Source organism: Watersipora subatra, chromosome 8, assembly GCF_963576615.1.
Source record: "Watersipora subatra chromosome 8, tzWatSuba1.1, whole genome shotgun sequence".
NCBI classification, from domain to species: Eukaryota; Metazoa; Bryozoa; class Gymnolaemata; order Cheilostomatida; family Watersiporidae; genus Watersipora; species Watersipora subatra.
The window spans coordinates 34,293,956-34,317,990 of record NC_088715.1 but is presented as its reverse complement, the minus strand read 5'-3'; the positions used below and the strand labels follow the sequence as shown (position 1 = coordinate 34,317,990).

Here is a 24,035-nt window from a genome sequence, read left to right as displayed (position 1 = left end):
AAAGGAATCATCCTTTGACCAGATCAATCTACTGAAAGTAGTTTTTGCGGTTGGTGAGATTTGGCAGTTGGCCAACTAGATCGGTTGGCCAACTCGCTAATTAGTGGAAGCCAAGGGGCATTTGAATTCCTGAAGCAATGGCAAACTACTGTGTAAACTAAAGCAACCGCAGGAACTATGCAGCTTATTCACACTTAACAACTGTTTCCATTTAAAAGTGCCAAAAGGGCTATTATTCTATTTACCAACCTATTGTTACCGTTGAGTTGTAATGAAAGGCGCTGTTATTTATCCTTGTGTATACCTACTGCCATGGCGATAGACCATTTCCAAGAAACTTTTTGTGTTCCGTTATGTTCATACCTACAACAACAACAAATTTCTGTATCTAGCAACATTTAATCTGGTGTATGATTCATTTGTTTGTGCAGCTCTACCTTTAGCAAACAATAAAGCGTGCAGGTTAAAACTTTACGAACAATCGTGAGAGATGGTTACTTTCTGAGGCGAAGCTCATTTATTAAAAAATTTTAAATTTGAACAAAGTAGTCAAAGCATGCTTTTTCTGTGAAATTCACAGCTCGGCATTACACAGCTCGTAATAGAATATGTGCAGTTGAATAGAATGTAACTGAGTCAAAGACTCAGAACTCAGTCTTCCTAGTGATGAGCAAATAAGGGTTGAGCCAAGAACCTTTCTGTAACCTTTTCACCATCATAACGCTGCATCAAATTTACCACTCTATCTCTAGCACAAAAACAGGAAGTTACGCTATGAATCCATGTAAAGTTGTGTAACATATTGTGAGTATATGTAGCTCTAATATGAAAATAATTAATTCGATTTTCAACATTTCCTTGGCAGCTCTTTTGGAAAAGTATCATCTGTGTCGGCAAAAAGTATTAGATAAAAACTTTGTTAAATAATGGTCATAACTTCCCACATTACAGTTAATGAAAACAAATATTAACAACTATTAAAAAGCATTTTATAGAAGAGTTACAGTATTTTTATGCTACAGTAAGCAGGGCAATGAGCAACTAATTGGATATCTACAGTAGAGTTAGTCGTTAGGCGTTAGGTTACGCTGGTTGACCACGCAGTTTACTAAAGCAGCTACGGGTGTCTATAATACTTGGATCGTACGTGGATATCAGTGAAAATCAGCAATGTTTACTCACCTTGATTGACACAGTTAAAAACGTATAGAAACCGGAGGTAGAAAAGGCTTGAAATCTTATTATCACTAACATTTACTGCTTGGCTTTTCGTGAGAGCAATAGTCATCTCCGTAACACAGCGTTACTTTGGATATAAAAAATTCATTGGCTCATAAAAAGAGGTAAGCCATTGTCTATACTTAGCATATTTATAAACTAACAGAAAGAACTTTTGGCTATGATTTTTTGTTTTCCAAAAAGAATGACACCGCTTGATTTTATCATCAAATTTTGAGCAAGTGTTGTTCAATCAGGCAGTCAAAGAAGACATTAGTTCAGAGAAACGGGAAAATTATTGCATCAGACAGAATCTTGCTAGAAATTTTATAATTTGACAGCCTGATGCATCATGTACTCTTCCTTCAGCTAAATGTAGGTGCTTGTTATCTCAAAGCCGTCCAGCAATATCAATGATTTTGCTGGATAATTAGATTATTTCAAGTAATTATCTTGCCAGTATGACTTTTCCACCTGCCTCGCTAGCTTCTCAACAAGTTGCTTTGTATTTTATTCTTATCCTACAATAATAGTACATTGCCATTTTAGCTAAAAACTAACTGAATCAAAGCATCATTGTAAACATTATATATTTAGTTACAATACCAGATATTATAGACAAACTCCTTTATTGAACTTTCTGAAAGAGGTTGTTATCACAAGCCAAGTAGTCTCTTGGTGGTTTTGGGCTGTCTGGTAGTTTTGAGCTGTCTGTCACATTATAAACAAAATCAGATATGGGTGAAGCAACAAGCCACAAAAAGCAGTCACCCCTAAAGTTTTTTCTCACTCTCACTTGTCTTGGTTGGAATTTGAGTTATCCACGAGTGTATAGCGTTTCATGGGAGAAGACCTTCAGCTGCCATAAATCAACAAGTTTCTTTCAGGTGAATGAACACCAAAGTTTTTGATCCTGACTTATGGGATCAAATCTACAGTTTGATGAATGACCTGCTGAGGTGCAATGTTAGTCAACCAAGGATGGTTGAGTTGACCAATTTAATCTTTCTGCACAGAGTTGCTCGTGATCCTAAAATTCTTTGCTAGTTGTTTAAGGAAGAAACACGTGACTTTGGTAATTTTGTTTTTTCAAACTGTTTTATTATATATTTGATCTCGTTTCTGTTTTTTTTTTCTAGTCGATTTTTCCAAGCTCTTTGTAGCGTCATTGATGCTGGCTTAATGTTTAATTAAGAGGCTGGTTGTAAGGAAGAAAAAGGAGCTTGGATATCAGTTGGTTTGGCTGCTTGGCAGGAGGTGTGGAGCACATGCTTGTGAAATTTAGATATAATCACTCAAAACTATCCTAACAGAGTTTACTCGGACACACAGACACGCATGGACAAGCACAAAAAGAGATATATCAGTATAGCCATTAAGAATTTGTTAGTTGACCTCACTTAAATAGCTGAAGTACTATTAGCTGCTGCTTTGAAAGGCAGCTAAAAATCCCCACAGATGACTAAGTGGAGTTCAAGCGGCTTAACTGCTTAACAGCATTTCCTAGATATATATTGTAGATGTAATGTTACTAAAGCACTTTCTATTTTTATAGATCTGTTATACCTATCTACACAAAAACTATTTATCGACTTTCTTTGCTAGCAAAGCTGAAGGTGACAAACTTATTTAGCATTAATCTATCAAATTTAAACCGATGATATTACACTATTCTAGCAACCTGGCAGTTTGGTATGCCATGAGAGACCGTCATGTGTAGTAGCTATGTGCACAATGATTTACAATTGTGGTTAAGTGGTATAAAACAACTTTGAATCCCTTACAATGCAACCCTTTTCAATCGTGGTTTCATATAGACAGACGCGGCATGCACAAACATGGCTCTTGTTATAGTAAACATTTTCAGCACTGTGTTGATTGTCAAATACATAAACTCATGTCGACCATTTATTCCTGTTAATTGAAATCGGAGCTTTCTTATCAATCAGAATAAAAACGCCAAATATAAAAGACTTCTCTAAGCTATCGTTGCATTCTGGGGCTAAAGGTATTTTTCACTCTTTATCTGCGATCACTGAACTAATGTCATGGCTAACTAAAATGTAATTTTACGCTTGTCTGCCTTTTCCTTTCAAAAGGATAGCCATCCATAATCACTGCATTTAGCAATGAATGTCAGATGGCATCACTATGGTGAACGGAAACTTTAAGCGAAGTAGTTAGTTCATTGAAATGGTCAAGTAATATCAGCTATAGAGTATCTTTCAAAATGAAACTCTTGTTTGCTGTTTGGCCGTCTCTAAGGATAAAGGATGTTTACCAAGAAATACGAATGCATGAATAATATATTCATTTTGCAGCTGGATGATCTAGAGATTTGTCATTTGTTCCCTTGGGTTTTAACTAATCTTTTATTAGATATGCTAGGTTTTTGCTAGATCATATGCTTAAGCTTGCATAACCTTTTACCAAATCAGTAAATGGTCAACAAATTATGTTTTTTTTCATTACTTGCCTGAAACAAAAATTGAGAAAACAAATCAAGAATTATTGAGTGAGTAGAGCAAAAGTGTTTTAAAAGGCGGTAATCTAATAGTATTTTAGAGTGAGGATAGTGAATTGAATGTTGTATTGACAGAAAGTCTATAACCTGAAGCATAAGATGGTGAATGTAGATTGTTGTTGTATATTTTATATGTTGGCCGATACATATAAAATACAATCACATAAAATAAGTGTTACAGAAATACTCTTGCTGTTTGGGAGAATAAGGAGACTTTTAGCAGTTGAGACAACGGGTGTATTTAATGGTTAAAAACTAGAAGATGTATCTCAAAATTAAAAAAATTCAAGTATATTCAATGATCAGCGAAACAAATACATGTATTCTGCTTAGGAAATTTAGCTGCATCTAGTGGTTTGGGAGTGTGATTACATCATGTTGTTGAAAGCATTCAATCCATATCATCACTGCAAAATTAAAAGGTAAAGCTGAAAATTAGCCAAAAATGCATATTTGTCGTTAACTAAGTATAGAATCAATCAAAATAACTGCTTCGAATTAACATAATTTTAGCACAGCTTGCCGAAAGAGTGGGCAGATTTGTTGGGTACACTTACCGCATAGTTTCTGAAAAGGTTTTCTAGAACATTCTTGTTAAATTTTGACACTGCTTCAAGGAAAAAGAGTAATATGCACCTTTGCTTTTGAGAATCTTAAACAGCATCTTTGTTTGTTTGTTTTATTTCATCAAAAATATGAAAACAGAAAAACAGAAAAACAACAAAAGAAATAATGATGAGGCCCAAACTGCGCAGTAGCATTGCTAGTCAAGGCGCTGGGCCACAAGTTAACAGCAAGCAGCCAGAAACTATTTAGTCACCGCTCAACAGGTACAGCTTGAGGGCACGTCTAATAGTGGGCCCACTTACAACCCTACACAGTTCATCAGGCAGAGCGTTCTATTGTGCTGACTGCTGGTATGACATTCTGCGATGACCCGAAGCAGATTTAGAGAGATGTAGCTTTAGATTTAAGGAAGAGCAGCGAGTGGGATATTGACAGCCACTTTTTATCTTTTGCACATCGTTGCCTTTAAAAACAAGAGTTCTGGCTGCTGAAACATACAGTGAAATGAAATTTCTAAAAACAGGTTGAGTAGCATCCACCCTCAAGGTCGTACATTTATAAAAGAAATAGCACTAGGTCACTAGTACAAATCATTCAAAAAATATTTTTACTAGAAGCTCACACATAATTTATAATTCTTATTAGCAGTAGCATTTCCAAATATCTATTACTAAGTCCATGCTCACCTTTCAGCAATAATTTAAATTGCTTTGCTATGTGAGTATCAAATTTTTATCTAATTGCTGTTATGCCAGCATTTTGGTGACCTAATTAATAATCTTTCAATATACTGCAGCCTGATTTGAAGGAAAAGAAACTCATCCTGAAAACTGAAGACATGTTATTGAAGATTGGTTTGATGCTCTCTAGTCTGGTTCTGAGTTTATCAGCACCGATTGGTAAGTCAAATAATATAACATTCATTCTGAAATGCATAAAAGCTTTTTTTGTAAAAAGACCGTATGCCTACTCTCTAGAATAATGATTTTAGCGACTGATATTGTGAGATTTTACAAAAATGTTAGAACTTTATATGAGAAATTTCTAAACTCTGTCTTTGGGCACAACAAAAGTTGACGCACTGACAATTCTCATATGAAAATTACAGCGTACAAATGTCAAAGGTGTTTTTATCTATACAGGAGTTTAAAGTATCTGATCTCTTGCCAAATACGTCTGCTAAAAACCTTTCAGGTTTGAATTCATCTGATTAAGAGCGCCGATATGATAGTGGTCTAGCTTGCCTGAACTGGAAACAACTGGTTAGGGTTCAATTTCCTAAAAAAAACGTTTCTGGCGGCTGCAGGAAGGTCATCCAGCATTAAATTTCTCTTTGCAACTAGACATGTCTCCAGTCGTTGAAGCTCTTTTGCTACTGAGCTCAAACTGGCCCAGCCAAAGTCACAGAACCATTGTTAGTGCAAAAGTGCTTTTGGAAAACACGCACAGCTTTTACGTACAGTAAGCTAAACAAAAATATCAGATTGTGAATTAGTCACACATCTGATGAATTTGTGGCTACCTACACTTCCCAGCTATCAATGGCTGGCCAGTCAGTCTAAAATAGCAACAGCATAAAATAATGGGTGTTGCATAGCTAAGGTGTGACACGCTTTGAGAAGTGTGCACAACAACCCTTTTCAGTTTGCTAACTTCAAAATATGAATAGCGAAAACACTTTCTTTGTAACTTGCACATATATATAGTTGATTAGGAAATTCGAGATACCGACAATGCATGAAATGATTAGGAATAAAAGCCAATTTTTTCTGCTATTCAGAATGCTTTGCTAAAGCACTCTATGATCTGTTTGCTTTCTTTTCTAAAATATCGCACCCCCTCTGACACATTTTCTGTGCCCACCTATGCTTGCGCCTTCACCTCTGTTCGATTTAGTCTATAATTAGACTTACGTGTACAAGCAATTCTCAAACCATTTATGGCACTAGCAATAAGTTATTCAATACCATATTTTATGACTGCGTTGTTAGACTTATGGAGTACATGAGTGTCTTACTGAGATGTCTTAGGACACTTATTTAACGATTTGCAAACTGTAGTAGGCATTATGAGCTTTTTTAATAGGTGCTCAGCCACAGATTCTTGAGTACTTAAACACTTGCAGCAAACTTTGAATCCTAGTTACCAGCGTTGAAGTGCTTATACAAGCTAACTTCCTGGTAGCTCTCACAGCTCAAGGATGCTAACACATGCGCATTTAAACGACAGATTCTGCAATATAGTTGTATTCTATTGTATATGCTTACCAAGACAGTTGTTTACAGTTATTTCAAGCTTTTGGGAGCATTCCAACTTGTTTGGTTAATCAACTTGATAAAAACAGTCAGAGTATGTCCTTCCATTCGTAGTTACGTTTAGAAGTTGGCAAAGCAATGCACTATATAGGATTTGAACCCATGGCTTCAAACTTGACGTACCAAAACTATAACAACTGCACCAACCAATCACCCAGTGGCATTACCAATTGTACAACAATTGTATGAATAACTATTACACCAGATGGCTTTTCACGGCACACCAGACTGCCAAGGTCTTTACTCTAAAAAAGCCACAGCAAAAGATTGGGAAAAAAATATGTTCCACATGAAATTCGAACTTGTGACATTCTGCTTAGCAGTCCCATACTTTACCACCTGGGCTAATCACCTGCTTTACAACATATTGGAATGATTATGCGCATACTTATTCTCTGTGCTTTATCCGCTTTATGTGCCTTATGGTCTCTCACAGAACCCTTAGCCCTAGGCTGTCAGTGTACAGACATAGATAATATTTGAAGCAGTAATTTCCTTCTGAAAAACTCTGAGAGGATCTTTTCCAACATATTCATTACAAAACAAATGTTAGCTAAAGATGTACTATATGGGTTTGGAATCCACATTTCCTTCCATGAATGTTTGAATTAGGTAGATAAAATATGATTTCTGTTTGGTGGTAGAATTTACCATTATAATTTTTTTAAAGTGTTTCAATTTACCATTTGAAGCTTCTTGAGCAGACAGTCGTATTTCTAGAATGGTCTGAGCAGCCGTTGACAGAGCACAATATACAGACAGGGTTTACATGTATGTACTACATACAAAAACCTAAATTTTAATTAGATTTAATGGAACAGTAAAAGTGAACAGGATTTATTTGTACATAACCGGCATGTGGAAGCGTTTCTGCCATTGTTATTGTGATAAAAACAAAATGATTTAGTACAAAAAGTGCAACATGATTCACATGTTCATATTTCCAGATTTTTAGGCGTAAGGTAATATTTCTATTAATGGTATGAGTAGATTATTTCCTCATACAGTAAGTGATCAAAATAGTATTCACTGCTTTCTACTGTTGACATTTTCAACCACTATTGCCGTTAGTTCAGTTGTTCCCTGATTAGATCGAAAAAAAATTATAAGTGTGTTCCTCAGATTCCAACAAGCATTTGGTTGTTATCAGGGATGGAGAAGTTGGTGAAAATTAACAGAAATTGGATTAAGGTTTTTCAAAAAGTTGTTTTTATTGGCACAAACATTGCTATGTTGTCTCCACAAGCGAACAAGATTGACTTTTGTGCCAATGAGCAGGGATAGCCTTCGTATTTGGAGTTGTCTCGTTATGTAAAATTTTATTTATGAAATTAATGAATAGGAGTAAAACTGTTTAGATGAACGTAATTTTTTTAAATCTTTATAAGTCAGAAAAGGCCTTGACCTTATTAGATAAAGTTAAAGAACTTCTAGTGAAATAGTTCAGAAATTCAAATGAGTTTTGAAGTTGTTCGCTACTCTAAGATTTCCTAGCCTTAAAACTGTGCTGGAATACCACGTTATGGCCCATCATAAGCATTGATAAGCATTGTTATACTTAATTCGATAAAAGCTCAACTGTTCATCTCAATACTAAAACTAATAATATACAATATAACAAAATATAATGCAACATTATGAAGTCTTTACTACATGTATAATAAAAGCCGTGTTTGTCTGTTTGCTTGTTTGTCTGTCCTAAAGCATCTTAAAAGTGTTAGGAAAAAAATTGCACTGCACAAACCCAGACACCCAGCTGAGCGGTCCTACGTACACACTAGCCTGTGCACCACTGTGGTCACCTTCCTACATTTCGAATTAACTATGCACCTAGCTATTACACATGATGATCTCTCACAGCGCACTGGACTACCAGCGTAATAGTGATAATAACATAACAAGAATTAGTCCGGCTTTCAACAAACCTTTAACAATTAAGTTTATAGTTGCCATTATTGTCATAAAACAAAGTGCAAAATATTCAATTCTTGAACTTTTTAAATAGTAGATAACTTCCAATAGTTTTTAAGAGAGCTATGTGAGTTAAAAATAATGGCCTTGTTGTTAGAAAACATCAACTACTAGTAGCTAACTAACAGAGTTGTGTGTCCAAGATATCATGCATATGACAGGTGAAAAAGCATGAACACTCATTAAACCACAGACTGAAAAACCATTTAGATAATAATCATGATAATACATGTGTCTGTTTTACTGTCTTTGATTTGAACACAACTCACTGCATGGTCAACCAAGCAAAAAAGATAAAACTGAAGTTCTAGAATAACTGGGCAAAATGTGTTTTCGACATATCTGGAAGCGAGATCATTTTCGTCTGTCGGTAAATAGTAAGAGCTCCTACAATGCAAATAATCGATTCCGTGAACGTTTACATTGTTGGAATTTTACAACTATAACTATACAACAATAATTTTACAACAATAAACGTTAAACACAAATACTTTTTAGAGCTGTGATAGATCACTATTTTTACACTTTTAATATACATGTGATGTAAACAGACTAAAACACTATAATTGTTTTTATTAGAAGTCAAAGGAGACATTTCGCGTTTTGATATTGCAGTTCTGGCCTTTTTTAAAATTATTTTCTTCATGTTTGCAAAGCATTTAGTATTTCAAACGCTTCTAAGCATGGTTTCACTAGCGCTGTATAATTTTCCGTTTGCAATTATGTGGATGATCCTTAAAGGTTGACTTGCAACAAAATTCACATTACACTTATTTGGTATCAAAAGATTCAACATGTCTTACTCTGTTTTGTTGTAAGTGCCAATTATGTGGAAATGTGATTACAAGCTCTTAAAAGCTCAAAAACGAAAGACCGCCGTAGATTGGAATCTCTTTATTTCGATGACGTAACCACGAAATTTGGTTATCGTCTTGTCACGTATGTTCTCACGTGAATTGAAAGGCCAATACAAAGCTCAATATAAAACTTATCGTAGTACTAGTTTATGACAAACACTTCGGGTTTTACCAAAGACCCCGTATCGAATGTAGATGCTCGCTACTTTACAGTTTTGTTTCGGCATTATTCAATTGTCAAGTCGTTCTCTGATCATGTGACCCAATACTTTGAAAATAATTTTTGCAGCACTTTTCGATAATCACAGGTGACCAACAGGCTCGTCATGATTATCAGACAATGATATGTACTCCTTCGAGCTAAGGTTAAAAAGTTTAACTGTTTTTTACGGTAAGTTATAAGATATCAGTGCTAAAAGTGACAGCATTACAATGACGATAAAACAGACGCGTAAGAACAATAGATATAGTTTTATTGATGGCGTGAAGTATATTTGTCAAAATATTTCGACGAATAAGGTTGCAAGAAAATGTAAACAGAAACCGTCTCTCACAACTACATCACATTTGAGCCATTTTGGAAAGGGAATCCAAACTACGGCGGTCTCGTGTGGCTACGATTTTCTGTTCGTTTTTGAGCTTTTAAGGGCTTGTAATCACCTTTCCACATATTTTGCACCTACAACGCAACAGAGTAAGACATGGTGAATCTTTTCATATCAAATAACGGTAATGTGAATTTTGTTGCAAGTCAACCTTTAAAGGTCAGGTGAATGTCAAACAATGTTTTACATTCGCCTTTTCATTTAACAAAATACTTCAATAACACTGCAAAATTGTTCTTTGGTTTCTGCATTATTTTAAACTATATAAGTAGGAACAGTTTTACTATCCAATTAAACTATATTATGGACAAATAAAATTTTAATATTTAAATGTATTCAGATACTTTTTACAATAGAAACATTTGTTTAGAATGATATGCATTAGTAAAGATTTTGATACTAGCATTATATATATTTGCTTTGTAAATCAAAAGCTGTAAACTAAACTGAAGGCAAACAGAAATTGATAACAAAAAAAAATTGATAATCGAATCATGTGAAAAAAACAATCTGTGCTTGCATTTTTCTTATTAATCATAAATATGAAACATCAAATTATATTATTGTTAATTCATTTACTACCGCATTAAATTCTCACTGAATTATTATTCTGATCGAATTAATTCAAACGGATTTAAAAACATTAATATATCGCTAGTATTTATGCAAAATCTCGAGAATCAGGTCAGATATTGTTTTACTGTGGACGCATCTTATTTAAAACAAAACCTTCTACAAGGTAAGAACAAAATTGTTTAGTGATTCCCACTCTCGCAAAATTTCTGGCGCTTCCTTTGCATTGAAAGAACGCGGTGAGTTTATTATTGCTATGACAATATCGATTTGGTTTTCTTGTTTTTAAAAATGATTAGAAATGGAATTGCTTAGTAAAAAATTTTTTTTCGATTGGTTGCACATGATTGGTAACAAGGTCGTTTTGTTGGAGACAAAATTTGATTAATCTAGCTAACGTGTAGGCTTCGTATTGAAAAGAAAAGTGAAACCCTATTGATAGGCCGATACATCGAATTACGGCCTGTACTTTTATTACCACGAAAGCCGATGCATCGGCTTACGGTAGCGAAAGAGTTAAACTGATATAAAACTTTGTCAAAAAATGCTTCTTTGAAAACTGCTCAGCATCAATGATAAAACTGAAACATTTTGTAATTCAATTTATTAATAGACCATCCACTCAAGTGGTTGATTTATGTCCGTCATTTCAGCTACTCATTGAGCTGTCAAGTACTAGTTTATGATCACTGCAAATAGCTTTGTGACATTTGGTTGAAAAGACTGTAGCTGGTGACAGCGCCTGTCTGGTGAGCTGATGCACAAAATATATCAATGCGCCTGTCATTTTGGTCTCAAGATGAAAACATTAGCGATCAGACAGAGACCAAAATAAGCATAATGAAATTGATGTCTCCAAACTCAGTTTATCTGTCTCTGCATCGGCTAAAATTACAAGCTACTGTATCACTCAGATAATTCCCAATTCCTAGTAAAAGCATTTGTATCAACAGGTATACTGTAGTTTAACCTGAATAGCCTAGTAGGCAGTGAATATCATTTGAGCTAATTATTGTGTGAGGAAATAATCTACTCTTATCAATAATAGAAATACATTAACAAATGTGGAAATATGAATAAATGAATCATTTTGCATGAAATCGCTTTGTTTGTGTTTTTATTACAATAACAACAGTTGGAATTTTTCCTATGTCTGTTAAACACAAAATTTTTTCCTGCTTGTTATTGTTTTACTGTGCCATTGATTGTAAATAGAATGTAGCTGATTGTACATAAACCGTATACTGTATGTATGGCTGTGGAACACAACTTGCATCTGTATTATATAACACATGTCTGTGGAAACAAAGGCATAATGTGATCTGTCAACAGCAAATATTCAGCTCAGCAAATCTAGACACAGTTGTAAATTCACTGTTGTTCAGCAAATTTAGCATCATGATATACGCATTATATCTCAAGATGAGCTCGTAAGTTTAGAAAATACAAACAGGCGGTTGTAATTATAGGAACGCTAGAAAATTTCTAGTGTTTCTAGAAATACAACTGCTTGTTTGAGAAGCCTGGATAGTGTGTGAGCAAACCCTTGGAGACTAAGTATTATGTCATAGCTGGAGTTTTTAAGAGTACTCTTGTACAAAAAAACGGCTGAGTGGTTTTGGCTGAACAAATCTATGTCCAGTAGAACCTCAAAAATTGGAGACATACCCAGTTGCAGAGAGCAATTTAAGGTCAGATTTTTAATATTAGAGGACTATAAGGTCCTGTCACTGTCACTAGCTTTGATTAGGACTTGAACCCGGAATCTTTTGCTCACAGATTAGACATTTTAAACCACTAGGTTTAAATATGGAGATATAGGTTATGGAGTTAATATGTTTATATGGAGTGCTCTCCATATAATAGATGCTAAGATAGATGTTCAGATCAGTCAATACATATGCAGAGAGTTTAAATAGCGATTTGCCAAGTGAAATAGTAACCTAGATTAGCCAAATACATTCCATAAATTTGGAAGCAGTTGCTTTCTTCTTTATTATATTTCATTAAATAAATCTGGTCGAAAAGAAATAATCTCTTGTTTCCTTGGGTTTTACTATTAGTTTTGTTATTCTCTTATTGAATATGTTAAATTTTTACTAGAATAATTTTAAAAACCAAAATTTTATTAATATTAAAATAGTCTTTGCTCGAGTGTGTACAACTTTTATCAGATTAGTAAATCATCAACAAAAAAGGATGTTTATGTTGACGAATTACCACATCAATCACCCGTTCTTGCCGTGGTGAATCATCAATAACGGGTTTTGATGATTCACGACATCACTATTTTTACAAAAATAGCCATTCTCCTCTAATGACTCAACACTAAAGATAATGTGTATACTCGGATGATAGCACCTTTTAATTTAGTAGAGTTTTATTGAGATCCTCTAGTACAACTATGGTATCATTGTTTTGAGAAAGTCTGTTTTTGTCTGAGTATTTATATTGCAGTCAAGTTGTCATCAATTTTAATCTTAAAAAATTCTGGCAGCCAGACCATGTAAAATGAAAACCAAATCTCAGATGATAGAAAATTGTTTGTAATCTATGATGAACATTTAGTAGAATATGATGCAATCAAGGCTTCAAGTTCCCATGCTACCTACACCATGCTATCTACACTATTTGTGTGTTATAAGCTGGTAGCGCCATTCTTATCATTAGCCTCAGATGCTGATGATTCACGGCTGTAACTATTTATTGGATTTGATTATCATGTAGATAATGCCTCCTTTGTGCAGCCAGTTGTATATAACGCTTATGAAATATTTAAACTCTACCCTCTCACATTTCTGAATAGTTTTATTCAGTGACTTGACACCTACCCACATAAATATTTCACACACTATCTAAATCTCTTCCTGTGATTTCTCAGACTATTCGCCGGTTTAATAAAACTACTGCTGAAACAACAGGGTTATTGCAAAAGTGCTGAAACATTTTTGTGCAATTGCCACGCTTTCTGAACGCATTGATACTTTTTAGAGCATATTCCTATTGCGTCCCCAAAACATTTGACTGATGAAAGGCACAATGAGTCAGGGTGCTTCCGAATTCTCCACAAGTAGGGAGCAAAGGATTAGCATAGATGTTATTAATCGGGCTCAATAAATGCCTTCAATAGTTGTAGGAGAGTTGTTGTCCTTTTGCCCTAATTGGATACACGAGGACAAGTTGTGTAAGATTGGTTGGCAACGAATAGGTGCATAGGCGGCGAGTGTCTTTAGAAGGTTATTCTCGCGACCCAAATAACTTTTTACTTCAAATATAATTAAGTATTTCGCAACGCCTTTTATTTGATAATGTTGCATATAAGTTCTCATAACTTTTGAAACACAAGGTAGGCCTATATAAAAAAGCTATTAATTTCATGTTGATCAGCATCAGCTTTTACATCTGCTGATGCTACAAAAGCACGTCTGCAAATGCGTTCCAGAAAAAGTTTGGACATTTTTTCCACTATCGTGATTAACAATTAGAGCTTATATGTATAAATATGACTTTTTTTGCATTCAAGACAGTTTTGTGCGTTTCTGGCGCACAAAATGATCTGTGCATTATCATCACTGTGTTTCAAGAACAAAATTGTTAAAGTACATGAATTCACAACTAGTTACATATGTTTTCATAAAGACATAGCTTGCAAACTAGTGTCGCTTCTGCGGTTACCTTTGAGAGACGTTCTCCGAACCCCTGAGACTGGCTCATTGAACCCCTAGGGTTCGATCGAACCTGGGATAAGAAGCACTACTACTAAATGAATGTTTATTGCATACCATATTCCAAGATTGCCATTTTCTTGATTTTTTGTGATGAACATCAGTTTAGAACTTGGGTAGGCATTCCAAAAGCACCCTAAATAGTCATCCATTAAAAAAGATTAATTACTCAAAACTGTCATTATCAGCATATATCCGTCCCATTTCTAAAATAAATGAATTTTTTTTGTAGATAAATGCAAAGATGACTTAGAATGCTTGTATAAGCTTCTGGAAGCAGATGCTGATCATACAAAGCTGCCACCATGCAAAAGAATGTTCAATCGCCACGGGAAAAGAAGTATTGATGACCAAGATTGTAAAGAGGATGATGAAGTGACAACAACTCCCACAGAAGATAAGGTAAGAAAACAACAATACTGTCAGTTTAAAGATTGCCTGCCCGGTTGTTTTTGAAATGCTATAAACAACATGAAAGATTTGGATAGCGCCAAAAAAGATCAGACCCCTTTAAAATTGCTCAGGTAAATGAGTTCCTCCAATTTCTGAGGACATGTGTTAAATAAACTATAATTGTAGTCAGAAGTTTACTAGCAAGAGGCCTCATTAAACTCTTATACAAGATAAAAATGATCAGCTAAGAAAAGCTCTGCGGGTTTAGAGTTTCACCATACTTGTTAAAGTCATACTGATAGTTTGAACCCCCCACATTTTTAAATAGTTTTACTACTTGCGGCAAGCGACATTTTCTGTTTTATGATATATCCAAGAGCTGCATGAGACATTTACGTACACTGTTCCGTGTCATGCACTGCCATTAGGTGGCATTTGCTCTGATGTCAACACACATTGACATTACAGGGATAGATTTAGCTCCATGATTTTAAGAGCAGTTTTTCACACTTCTCACACAGCAGGAGAACAGCGTAGATAATAAATATTCATGGTATTGATTATAAGTGTATCATCACCGCTGTCTTGAGTCAAGTTAAAGTGCCATAAAGGTATCATAGCATGATACTTGTGTTGATGCAGTTTGACACAAGACCTTCCTTTTGAGCCTTTCTGGATAACTCTATAGAAAATTTCTAATTTACTATCAGAGACTTGGTTTTGCAAAATATCTTAAATATATTAGTTTCTTTGACACTTATATCTTCTTAATCAGCACAAAAATGGCATCCTTCAATTACGAGTCACCTTGTGAGCCCTTTTTGGATAACTCTATGGAAAATTCTATCCTTTTCAATAAACTTTTAAAATCATGATTTTACATTGCCAAAAAAAATCTTACAGTTGATCGATAGATTGAAATTTAAAATAAAATAGCATCCTTTCGTTTGAAATTGGCAATTCATAGAATATGACAGTTAGCTTAAAATGGGCTATTTTACTGTATCTAGCTGTTGTAATAGAGTTATCACAATAGACAACTTGCTTAACAAAGTAATAACAACTCTAAACTAGTATAAAAGTAGGGCAACGTTTTAACACAATAATTGTGTTAAAACATATAATTATTATATCCTGTTGCTGATAGTCTTAATAGAGTTATTACTCTATTAACACTCACTCTATTAATATTATTTCAGATATTAAATAACTTTACACGTCTCTTCACACAGCATCTCCAGCATTACTCTTTAACATTTTTTCTAATAAATGCCTACAATTTCTAATTATCGTTCCATATTTATATAAATTGATTACATTTAAAAAACATGTTTAAAAAAACTTACATAAAATTTTAGCAGATTTCATCATAGATTATCGGTATTGTTTCATCATTTGCAATTCTTTTTTATGTTTGAGAAGATTTGACAGTCAAGATGTTTAAAGATTAACATCAAAAAAACTTGGTCAAAGTAAAAGCGCTAAGATTAAGAGAAAGTGTGACTATGATTATGATGTCTATAGTTGCAAAGAAACTAGCAGAGTAGACTACTCTGTAGATTAATCTACAGAGTAGATTAATCTACAGAGTAGATACGCGTAATGCTGCAACTTACACGCAATTGACGATATCAACTACCGCAACTATTGGTCCATTTTCAGCGCATACTTTTCTTCTAAAAATTTGAACCAAGATTAAATTTTATTAAATTTAATCTTGGTTCGAATGATTAAATTTTATTAAATTTAATCTTGGAACATGATGGCAGTCAGATCACGTCAAACATCAAAAACAATCTAAAATGATAGAAAAATACCGATAATTTCTAATAAGTTCTATTAAAATTTTGTGTAAAATCATCTTTAAATATTGAAGATTTACTCAAATATGGATTGTCAAAAAATGAAGGACTACTTTATATGCAAGCGCTTGTGTTTTTACCACATTTACAGCTTAGATAGCCTACAGTTTTAGATATTCACTGGATGAAAAAAAGGCAATGCCATATGTGTTCTCTTATCACGTTGCATAACCCGCCAGTCTCCTGATGAATTAACATATACACTGAGTGTTTTGCAATTTCACTGACAGTCCCTAAAGAGCAATAGGTCAAGAGGTGCGACACTAAGCAATGATCACGCGTCATTACGCTGTTTATTGTGAATCAAGTGCGTCCTCTGCTGGTGACAGCGCCTACGGCTATGAGGTAGACAGATTGCACAAGAAAATTGTGCGTCTTTTAAAGAGTCAAAGCTGTTTTGAAAATGAGCACTTTGCAAGATTAGTAGAGCTTCCCTCTGTTCTGATAGCAATGTTACCTTAGTCAGTGGATAAGGTTGTTTAACACGTTTAAGCCTGAATCGGAGATGATTCAGGGAGTTGTTTTCCCACTGATCCTCCTCTCGAGTAAATTTAGTTTTGTTTTGTTTTTACACTTTCAGTTTATATCAAAGAATGACATTTTGGCTGCTTCTTGCGAAATGAATTTTCAGTGCAATTTTGACATTTCAAGTTGTATAGGCTATCAGTTCTTGAAATGTCACCGTAATAAGGAGCCCACCTCAAGGTGAAAATAAAAAATGGTTGCTGGCAGAACACTACTTACTAATGAAAGCTTCTTCTCCTGGTTAACCAGAGGTTTGAAATAAAACTACAGTGAAACATGGATAACTCAAACTTCACGGGACCGAACGAAAGTGTTTGAGTTATCAGAGCGTTCAAGTTATCAGAGCACAGTCACAAGTGAATGTATTTATCAGTAGATACATATACAAACTACATGTATATATAAAACTAAAGTATAGGTTGTTCGTTGTAAGTTGAAGGGCATCTGATGTAGAGTTTTAAAGTATTTATCAGAAAGTATAGATATTTTTATACACTTGAGATTTGTGTGTTGTTTTAGGTGATGTGACCGCCAGAACTTTTTCAGATTAAATTTGGCAAAACCTAATCGCGGTTAAAACGCTCAGAAGAAATTTTTTCTTCTGAGTGTTTTACTCGAGATCAATTTTGCCAATTTTAATCTTAAAACGTCTTGTCAGTCACATCACCTAAAACTGCAAACAAATCTCAGCCCAATAGAAAAATATCTATTCTTTCTGATAATTTTTAAAACTGGACATAAGTAAACATTTATGACCAATGCAAAAAGCATACTTTACATCTGATCAGTTGTTTCATTTAAAAAACTGATCGAGTGTAGTCTGTGACAAGGTCTTTTTTTAACAAAGATCAACAGTGTGACTTATTGTAGAAATAGATTTTAAACAGTTATTATAGTCCTTAAAACTTGTTAACCTTTTCTAACAAAATTGGCCCATCGATAGGTACGCCTTCACTACGCACTTGTCTAAACCAAGTCAATAATACGCCATCCAAATCATTGTGCGACGTTGAACGATCTCTTAGCCTTGATGAATTTTGGTCACATAACGATCTTATTCTTTCTTTTTGTTTAATTCATGTTGACACTGTACTTTTTGGAAGATTTTCTCTTTTTGATAGTGCTGATAGATTTTGTCCTGCTTCGATTTCCTCGAGTACTTTAAGTTTGTCAGAAGGTTTCCACGCTGTTCTTTGCTTGCGTGATGCCATCGTAAAGCCGATGTCTATTGTAGCGGACACCAAGCCACGAGCCTATTTGTGACATTTTATCTTTATGTATCCACATATAATCACTGTTACAATATGTTTTTTGCATGCTGTGTCTATCTTTATTAAACTTTTATCGCTAATACCTTCTAACGTTTATAGCTTGGCCGTAACTAAGCGAACGTCTTAGCGACCCTATTAATCATTTTTATACGATTTCTTTTTCGGCTCCATTATACGGCACGGGGGAAATTATACGTACACTATACGCGTACTAAAAGCGCTTTTGTTAAGAAAGCAGAGTAGTCTCAGCTCCGCAACTAGTGGAAACTCCTTCGAAATAAATTGAACGGAAACCGTTTGTGAATTCGGCAAAAAACTGTTCGAGTTAATGGTGCCGAGTTCGAGTTATATAAATCCATTTATCATTGCGTGGGAACGGACCAAGCAAATCCATTCGAGTTAACCATGTGTTCGCTATATCCGAGGGCGAGTTATCCATGTTTCACTGTATTTGGTTTTTTACGCATACTAAAAATAAACACTCTATCAGACTCAATGTATTGCAACCATTATATCTTTTCAGTTACCTCTGAAACATATCTTCTTCAAAAGAACCTTGCAGCTCGGCGGATGCGTCAATAATTCTTTCTCAGTCTATGAGTCTATATCCTTAACTCATTTTATATCTTAATTAGGTGGTTGAAGCTACTTGAAGTTTTTAGTACTCTCATATCAGTACAGTTATCTATAGTAAATCCCATAGTCCAACAACGGAAAAGCAATTAGCCAGCTTTCTTCAGTACAGCGTCAAAAAATTTTCGTAAAAATAAAAAGCTTTAATAATTTTGTGCGTAATACGTTTTCAGTACGTTTCTAAAGTTTTAAGTCAGCTAGACTCATAGTTCTTGAAATATTGCAAAAACGGTGCGAACACTTCTACCTGATCAAGAAATGATAAATGGCTGCAGACATAACATATGCTTCTTATGACATCCTGATCAACATTTCTAGTTACAGGTAAAATATTAACAAAAATGCTTCTTCTTTTCGGCAAAAAAATATTTACAATAAAACTATCTGTTTTTCTATTTGTAACAAATATGCAAACTATTTTAGGCTCAGTGTACTATAATCATTATGTTTCTGCAATTACCTCTGAAACATCACCCTTTGAGGAGTGTTAAAATTTACTGTTTACGCAGTTTAACTTCTGTTTTTTTCATTGAGTTTCGAAGGTTTGTAGCTTCAATATAGTATTTAGTTAAAAAAATTGTGCTATGTAAGGTGCTTTCACAGTCAATAGAAAGTTGTTAATACGGTCTAAGATCAGGTAACTTGCTTGTATATACAATACTATGCTTGACAGTGTTAAATAGGTGAAACATTGACCCTTGAATGTCAGTTTAAAAGCATCCAACAAAACAACCATGTATCAATTTTTTTCTCATAATTTTTTTGACTTAATAATTTTTTTCGAAAGTATTTTCGAGTGAATGCAGTTGTATAGCTTTGGTGTCCGATTTGAAAGATGGCCCATTTCCTTACAGCTGCTACTAACACTGAAGCCCATGACATAACATACATCAACTCATGAGCGGGAAACGCTATACATAAATTTATTTTGATTTTATAAGCTAATTCATAGCTTTGCTAGACATTATGGGATGGGTAATACTAGAAAACCCTCATTAGAGGTCGCGAATAAAGGCTAAGTCATCAAGGATTTGAACTTGCGGCTTTCAACGTTTTTTTCCTGTCATTTTACCAACTTCACTAACCTACCCTTACCGCTGTTTCAGAATACTTGTATGTATAGTTATTACACTTGATGTTCTCCCAGTGCGCAAAAGATCATCAGAGTGCTAGTAGTTATCATAGACACAGAAAGCTTATGGGTATTTATACTACATCAGACTTAAATTGCTATGACCGACCCATTTTGCAGGCATGACTAATGTACTTTCAAAACAAGAAAACTTTTTGTTATAGAGAGTTTTCTTAGAAAGACTCATAAAAAGGTTAGAGGCTGGTGAAGATGGTTATCCAAAAGTTGCTTCCTCTCTAACACAAGAAACAAGGAAAGAAAACTCTCAAGATAGCATTAGAACAGATGCTCTCTCATCTCAGCTACAGGTGCTGAGACAAAAAATCAATAGACTAGAGGTAAGTTTGCTGCATTCTTACATAACAATTCTTACATAACAATGGAATAAATAATTAATTCTGTGAAAAAATGATTTGTAATAACTTTTGATATTTACCAAACTGTAAAGAGTGAAAAACTACTAGAACACAAATCTTTTATAACATTCTAATAATTAGTAATAAATCTTTTAGATTTGAAAATTTTAAATATCAGTTTTCACTTCTGGGTTATTGTCAATGACCAAAATTGTGGTAAACAATGTAAAAGCGTACATATTCATTGTGCTTCTCACTCTTGAAACTACTAATGTCCTTGATTACAACTCCACTAAACAATATGTGTCATGCTGACTGAAGGTCGTGCTGCCTGTGAAACGGGCAGCCTAACTTTTTCATTTGTTTTTAAACCTGTTTGTTATATTCATTTATATTTTGAGGTAACTTTTTAACTCTTTCACTTTTAGAAAAGAATATTGTTGAATAGTTTTATCACTTTATGGAAACTATCCCACTAAAGATTAGTTTTCAATGTATTTGTTTCAGAGACATTATGAGAATTTTTCTAAGCCGTTAGTTTTCAATAATCAACAGAATTAAGGCTTAAAAAGTGGAATTAGTAATGATTGTCAAACACGCTGATTTTTCCGAAAGTGAGAGATAAAATATTTTACTGATTCGATAACAAAAGACCATCTACATAAATAGGTTTTTGTGTCCGTAATGCTATGGTATAATTTAGTTGCAGAGGTAGGACCGCATGCAACTTCAATGTTTTTCTGATTCTTTTCTAACAAGATTTTTATACATGATTATAAATTCAATGCAAATTAATACTTATTTCAAGGCTAGCAGAGGTTTTTCTCAGCTGGATGCCAGATTTGTAGAAGCAAATCTTTTGATATAGTAACATAATGATCGACCATAATTTTAATGTATTTATTTTAAAACAATGTAATATAAGATAATACACTGTTAAATAATATAATTTGAATTACTATAATATATTAAGACATGACGTAATGTATTGTGACTGTATTGTGCTTTTTCATCAAGAAGAGCTTTGCCGAATCCAGCTGATATTGAATTGGGTCCAGCAGCAAAAATTGCGTTATGATGTTGAATACTACTCGTGCACCGTATGCCTTTGCACAAATTTAGTGAAGCGAAGTTCTAACAACTAATAATTTACTAATTCTATGATTTAGAGTGAAAGTAAATCCAGACTGATTCAAAGCGTAAAAACACAGTGAATAAAATATAATATAATGTAATGCATTATAACATAAAACATAATTATGCATTAAAATTTTTTTTAAATATAATATTAAGAGTTGCATATATATTATGACATAGTATAAGCTATTAAATTTAATTACATTATAATAAGTGATGATCCAATATAGGAACATTTGAAAAGCATTTTTAATTTTCAAACAAATTACTTGCATATAACCTTCATGTACATAAACTTACAGGGGTTCGAGGATCAGCGCAGAATGACCACTGTGAAACAATTTGAACATATTGAGATTTCTGATGATGTAAGATACAGGCTGACAAAGATACAAGGTAGGTTTTTTCGGTTTAATAACCTTAAGAATACTTCACAGTAGGCTGCATGCACTGGTACTACTTTGTCTATAAAGTATTCAAATACTTACTATAATAAGTTTTGTATCTGCTCATCCAACTGTTCAAAGTCGCGGATGAGGCGTTAGGAAACCTTGCACTATTTGGGAATTGAACTTACATGGTCAGCTTATCAGGCGAGTACATTTCTAACTGCACCACTCAACTTGCCACATATACTAATCTTTAAATAATAATGATAATAATAATAGGAGTAATAACGATAAACGAAGCAACAAATATTAAGCATGATTTTAGGTTAGCATTTTATTATTTAAATATGATGAACAAGCTATGTGAATAATGTAATTAAATACTTAAAACCAACAAAATTGTCTTCACTTGGTACACTGGGCCAAATATCACTAGTGATCAAAGCTTGTGGTTTGAAAATATGATGAAAGAATCTTTGCTTTAAATCAAGCATGCGATGTTTCCACTTTTATTACAGAGAGTTTAAATTCAGTATGATGCAATCTTTTTCCCAACAAACCTTTTTAACCACCGCTTTAGAATAACATATTGGCAGTCCTAAATGCAGTGAGAGATCGTCATGTGTGCCGGTAAAACACATAGATTAAATATGTGCACAATTACTCAACATGATAACTAATTGGTTGCTTTGATGGCACATTGCACAAAGCCTAGTGTCAAGTGTTCGAACCCCACATAATGCATTATTTTTTTCAACTAAACCAAGGCTTTAAACAGATAAATAGATTGTTGATTGTAATAAGTATGTGCACAATTATTCTAAGATATGGCAAGGTGGTTGAGTGAAACATTGATAGAGAGCTTGGCTTTGTATCTGAATATCTGAATTCGATTCTTGCGCAGTGCAATGCTTTTTCCTAATCTCTTAGCGTAGTCTCGGGTAGAGGAGTTGACACTGCTTTTATTATAGTAATGATTGGCAGCTTCCGACATCATCGGATTAATAAAGTCAGCTACGATTTTACGTAGAATCACATAATAAGTTGCCCAAAAACACAAAATCAAAAATAAATTGCTTACAGAACGCAAATAAATCCTTCAAGAACCTATTTTCATCATATTTTCTACAATTTATTTGCATAAGTGTTTGATAGCCCTTTTTGCACGAGAACATGTTGCAGTAATCAGAAGTAAAGCTTCACAAATTAAGTTAATAACTACAACTGTTTATTGAAGAAAAACTTCTTTTTGCAGGCGTATCTGAGATAGTGTTACAGAGGTTGCGACATGAACATTATTCAACTTTCTAGTAAACCTGAAAACGCTCTGCTAGCTTCTACTAATGCATTTTAACACTTTTGTAGAAGATCTCGATGCTCTGCTGCCTTTAATCCCACAAGATGAATCTGTCTCCAATCTCGAAGACCTCGATTCATTATCTCAACAGCTCGCAGTTCATGATAATGAAGACAGTTTGCCTAGAGAATCCTATATAAGCACAACATCGTCATCCAAAATAGCTGAAATTTTGGAGTCAAGACTCGAAAATTTAGAAGAGACTGTTGAAAGGTTAATAGAAGTTGATTTAAAAGCTTACAGAGATTTAGAAAACAAGATAGAATCCCTCAAACCAGATAAAATGTAGCTGAGAGGAAAACTCCAAATTAGAGATTATATAAGTTTTATATATAGCTAACGATTTAGCTTAAAGTATATTTATTTTAAAAAAACATCTGTGTGACATTATTCTACGCATTCAGCACGAATATATTTTTGAGAACACCTTTGTAGTTATTATTTCTGATTTTCGAATCAATGTTATATCCTAGTAACTGTTCATATATGTCACTCCTTGTACTGACGGGCACTAAAATGATATTTCTTCCCTACATAAAGGATCTGATATACATGTATTGTTAAATATAAACCTTGCTATGGCAGGTAAACTGCCCATTTTTTCTATATATACAATGACTTGTGC

At 34.0% G+C, this 24,035-nt stretch overlaps 1 protein-coding gene across 1 annotated transcript; it reads left to right on the top strand.

The window, feature by feature from the left end:
• The first annotated feature begins 1,153 nt into the window (after positions 1 to 1,153).
• On the top strand, positions 1,154 to 24,022 carry LOC137401983 (uncharacterized). Its single transcript, XM_068088452.1, has 6 exons — positions 1,154 to 1,343; positions 5,106 to 5,208; positions 14,588 to 14,757; positions 20,336 to 20,509; positions 21,967 to 22,060; positions 23,419 to 24,022. The coding sequence occupies exons 2-6, from the start codon at positions 5,148 to 5,150 to the stop codon at positions 23,697 to 23,699; spliced, it is 780 nt and encodes a 259-aa protein (XP_067944553.1). The 5' UTR covers positions 1,154 to 1,343; positions 5,106 to 5,147; the 3' UTR covers positions 23,700 to 24,022.
• Positions 24,023 to 24,035: the final 13 nt, after the last annotated feature.

Excerpts from the sequence above, each read along its gene's own strand:
- LOC137401983 (XM_068088452.1), top strand. The coding sequence starts at position 5,148 with ATGTTATTGAAGATTGGTTTGATGCTCTCTAGTCTGGTTCTGAGTTTA. Across the intron at positions 5,209-14,587 it reads GAGTTTATCAGCACCGATTG|ATAAATGCAAAGATGACTTA; the intron begins GTAAGTCAAATA and ends TTTTTTTTGTAG. Across the intron at positions 20,510-21,966 it reads AAAAAATCAATAGACTAGAG|GGGTTCGAGGATCAGCGCAG; the intron begins GTAAGTTTGCTG and ends ATAAACTTACAG.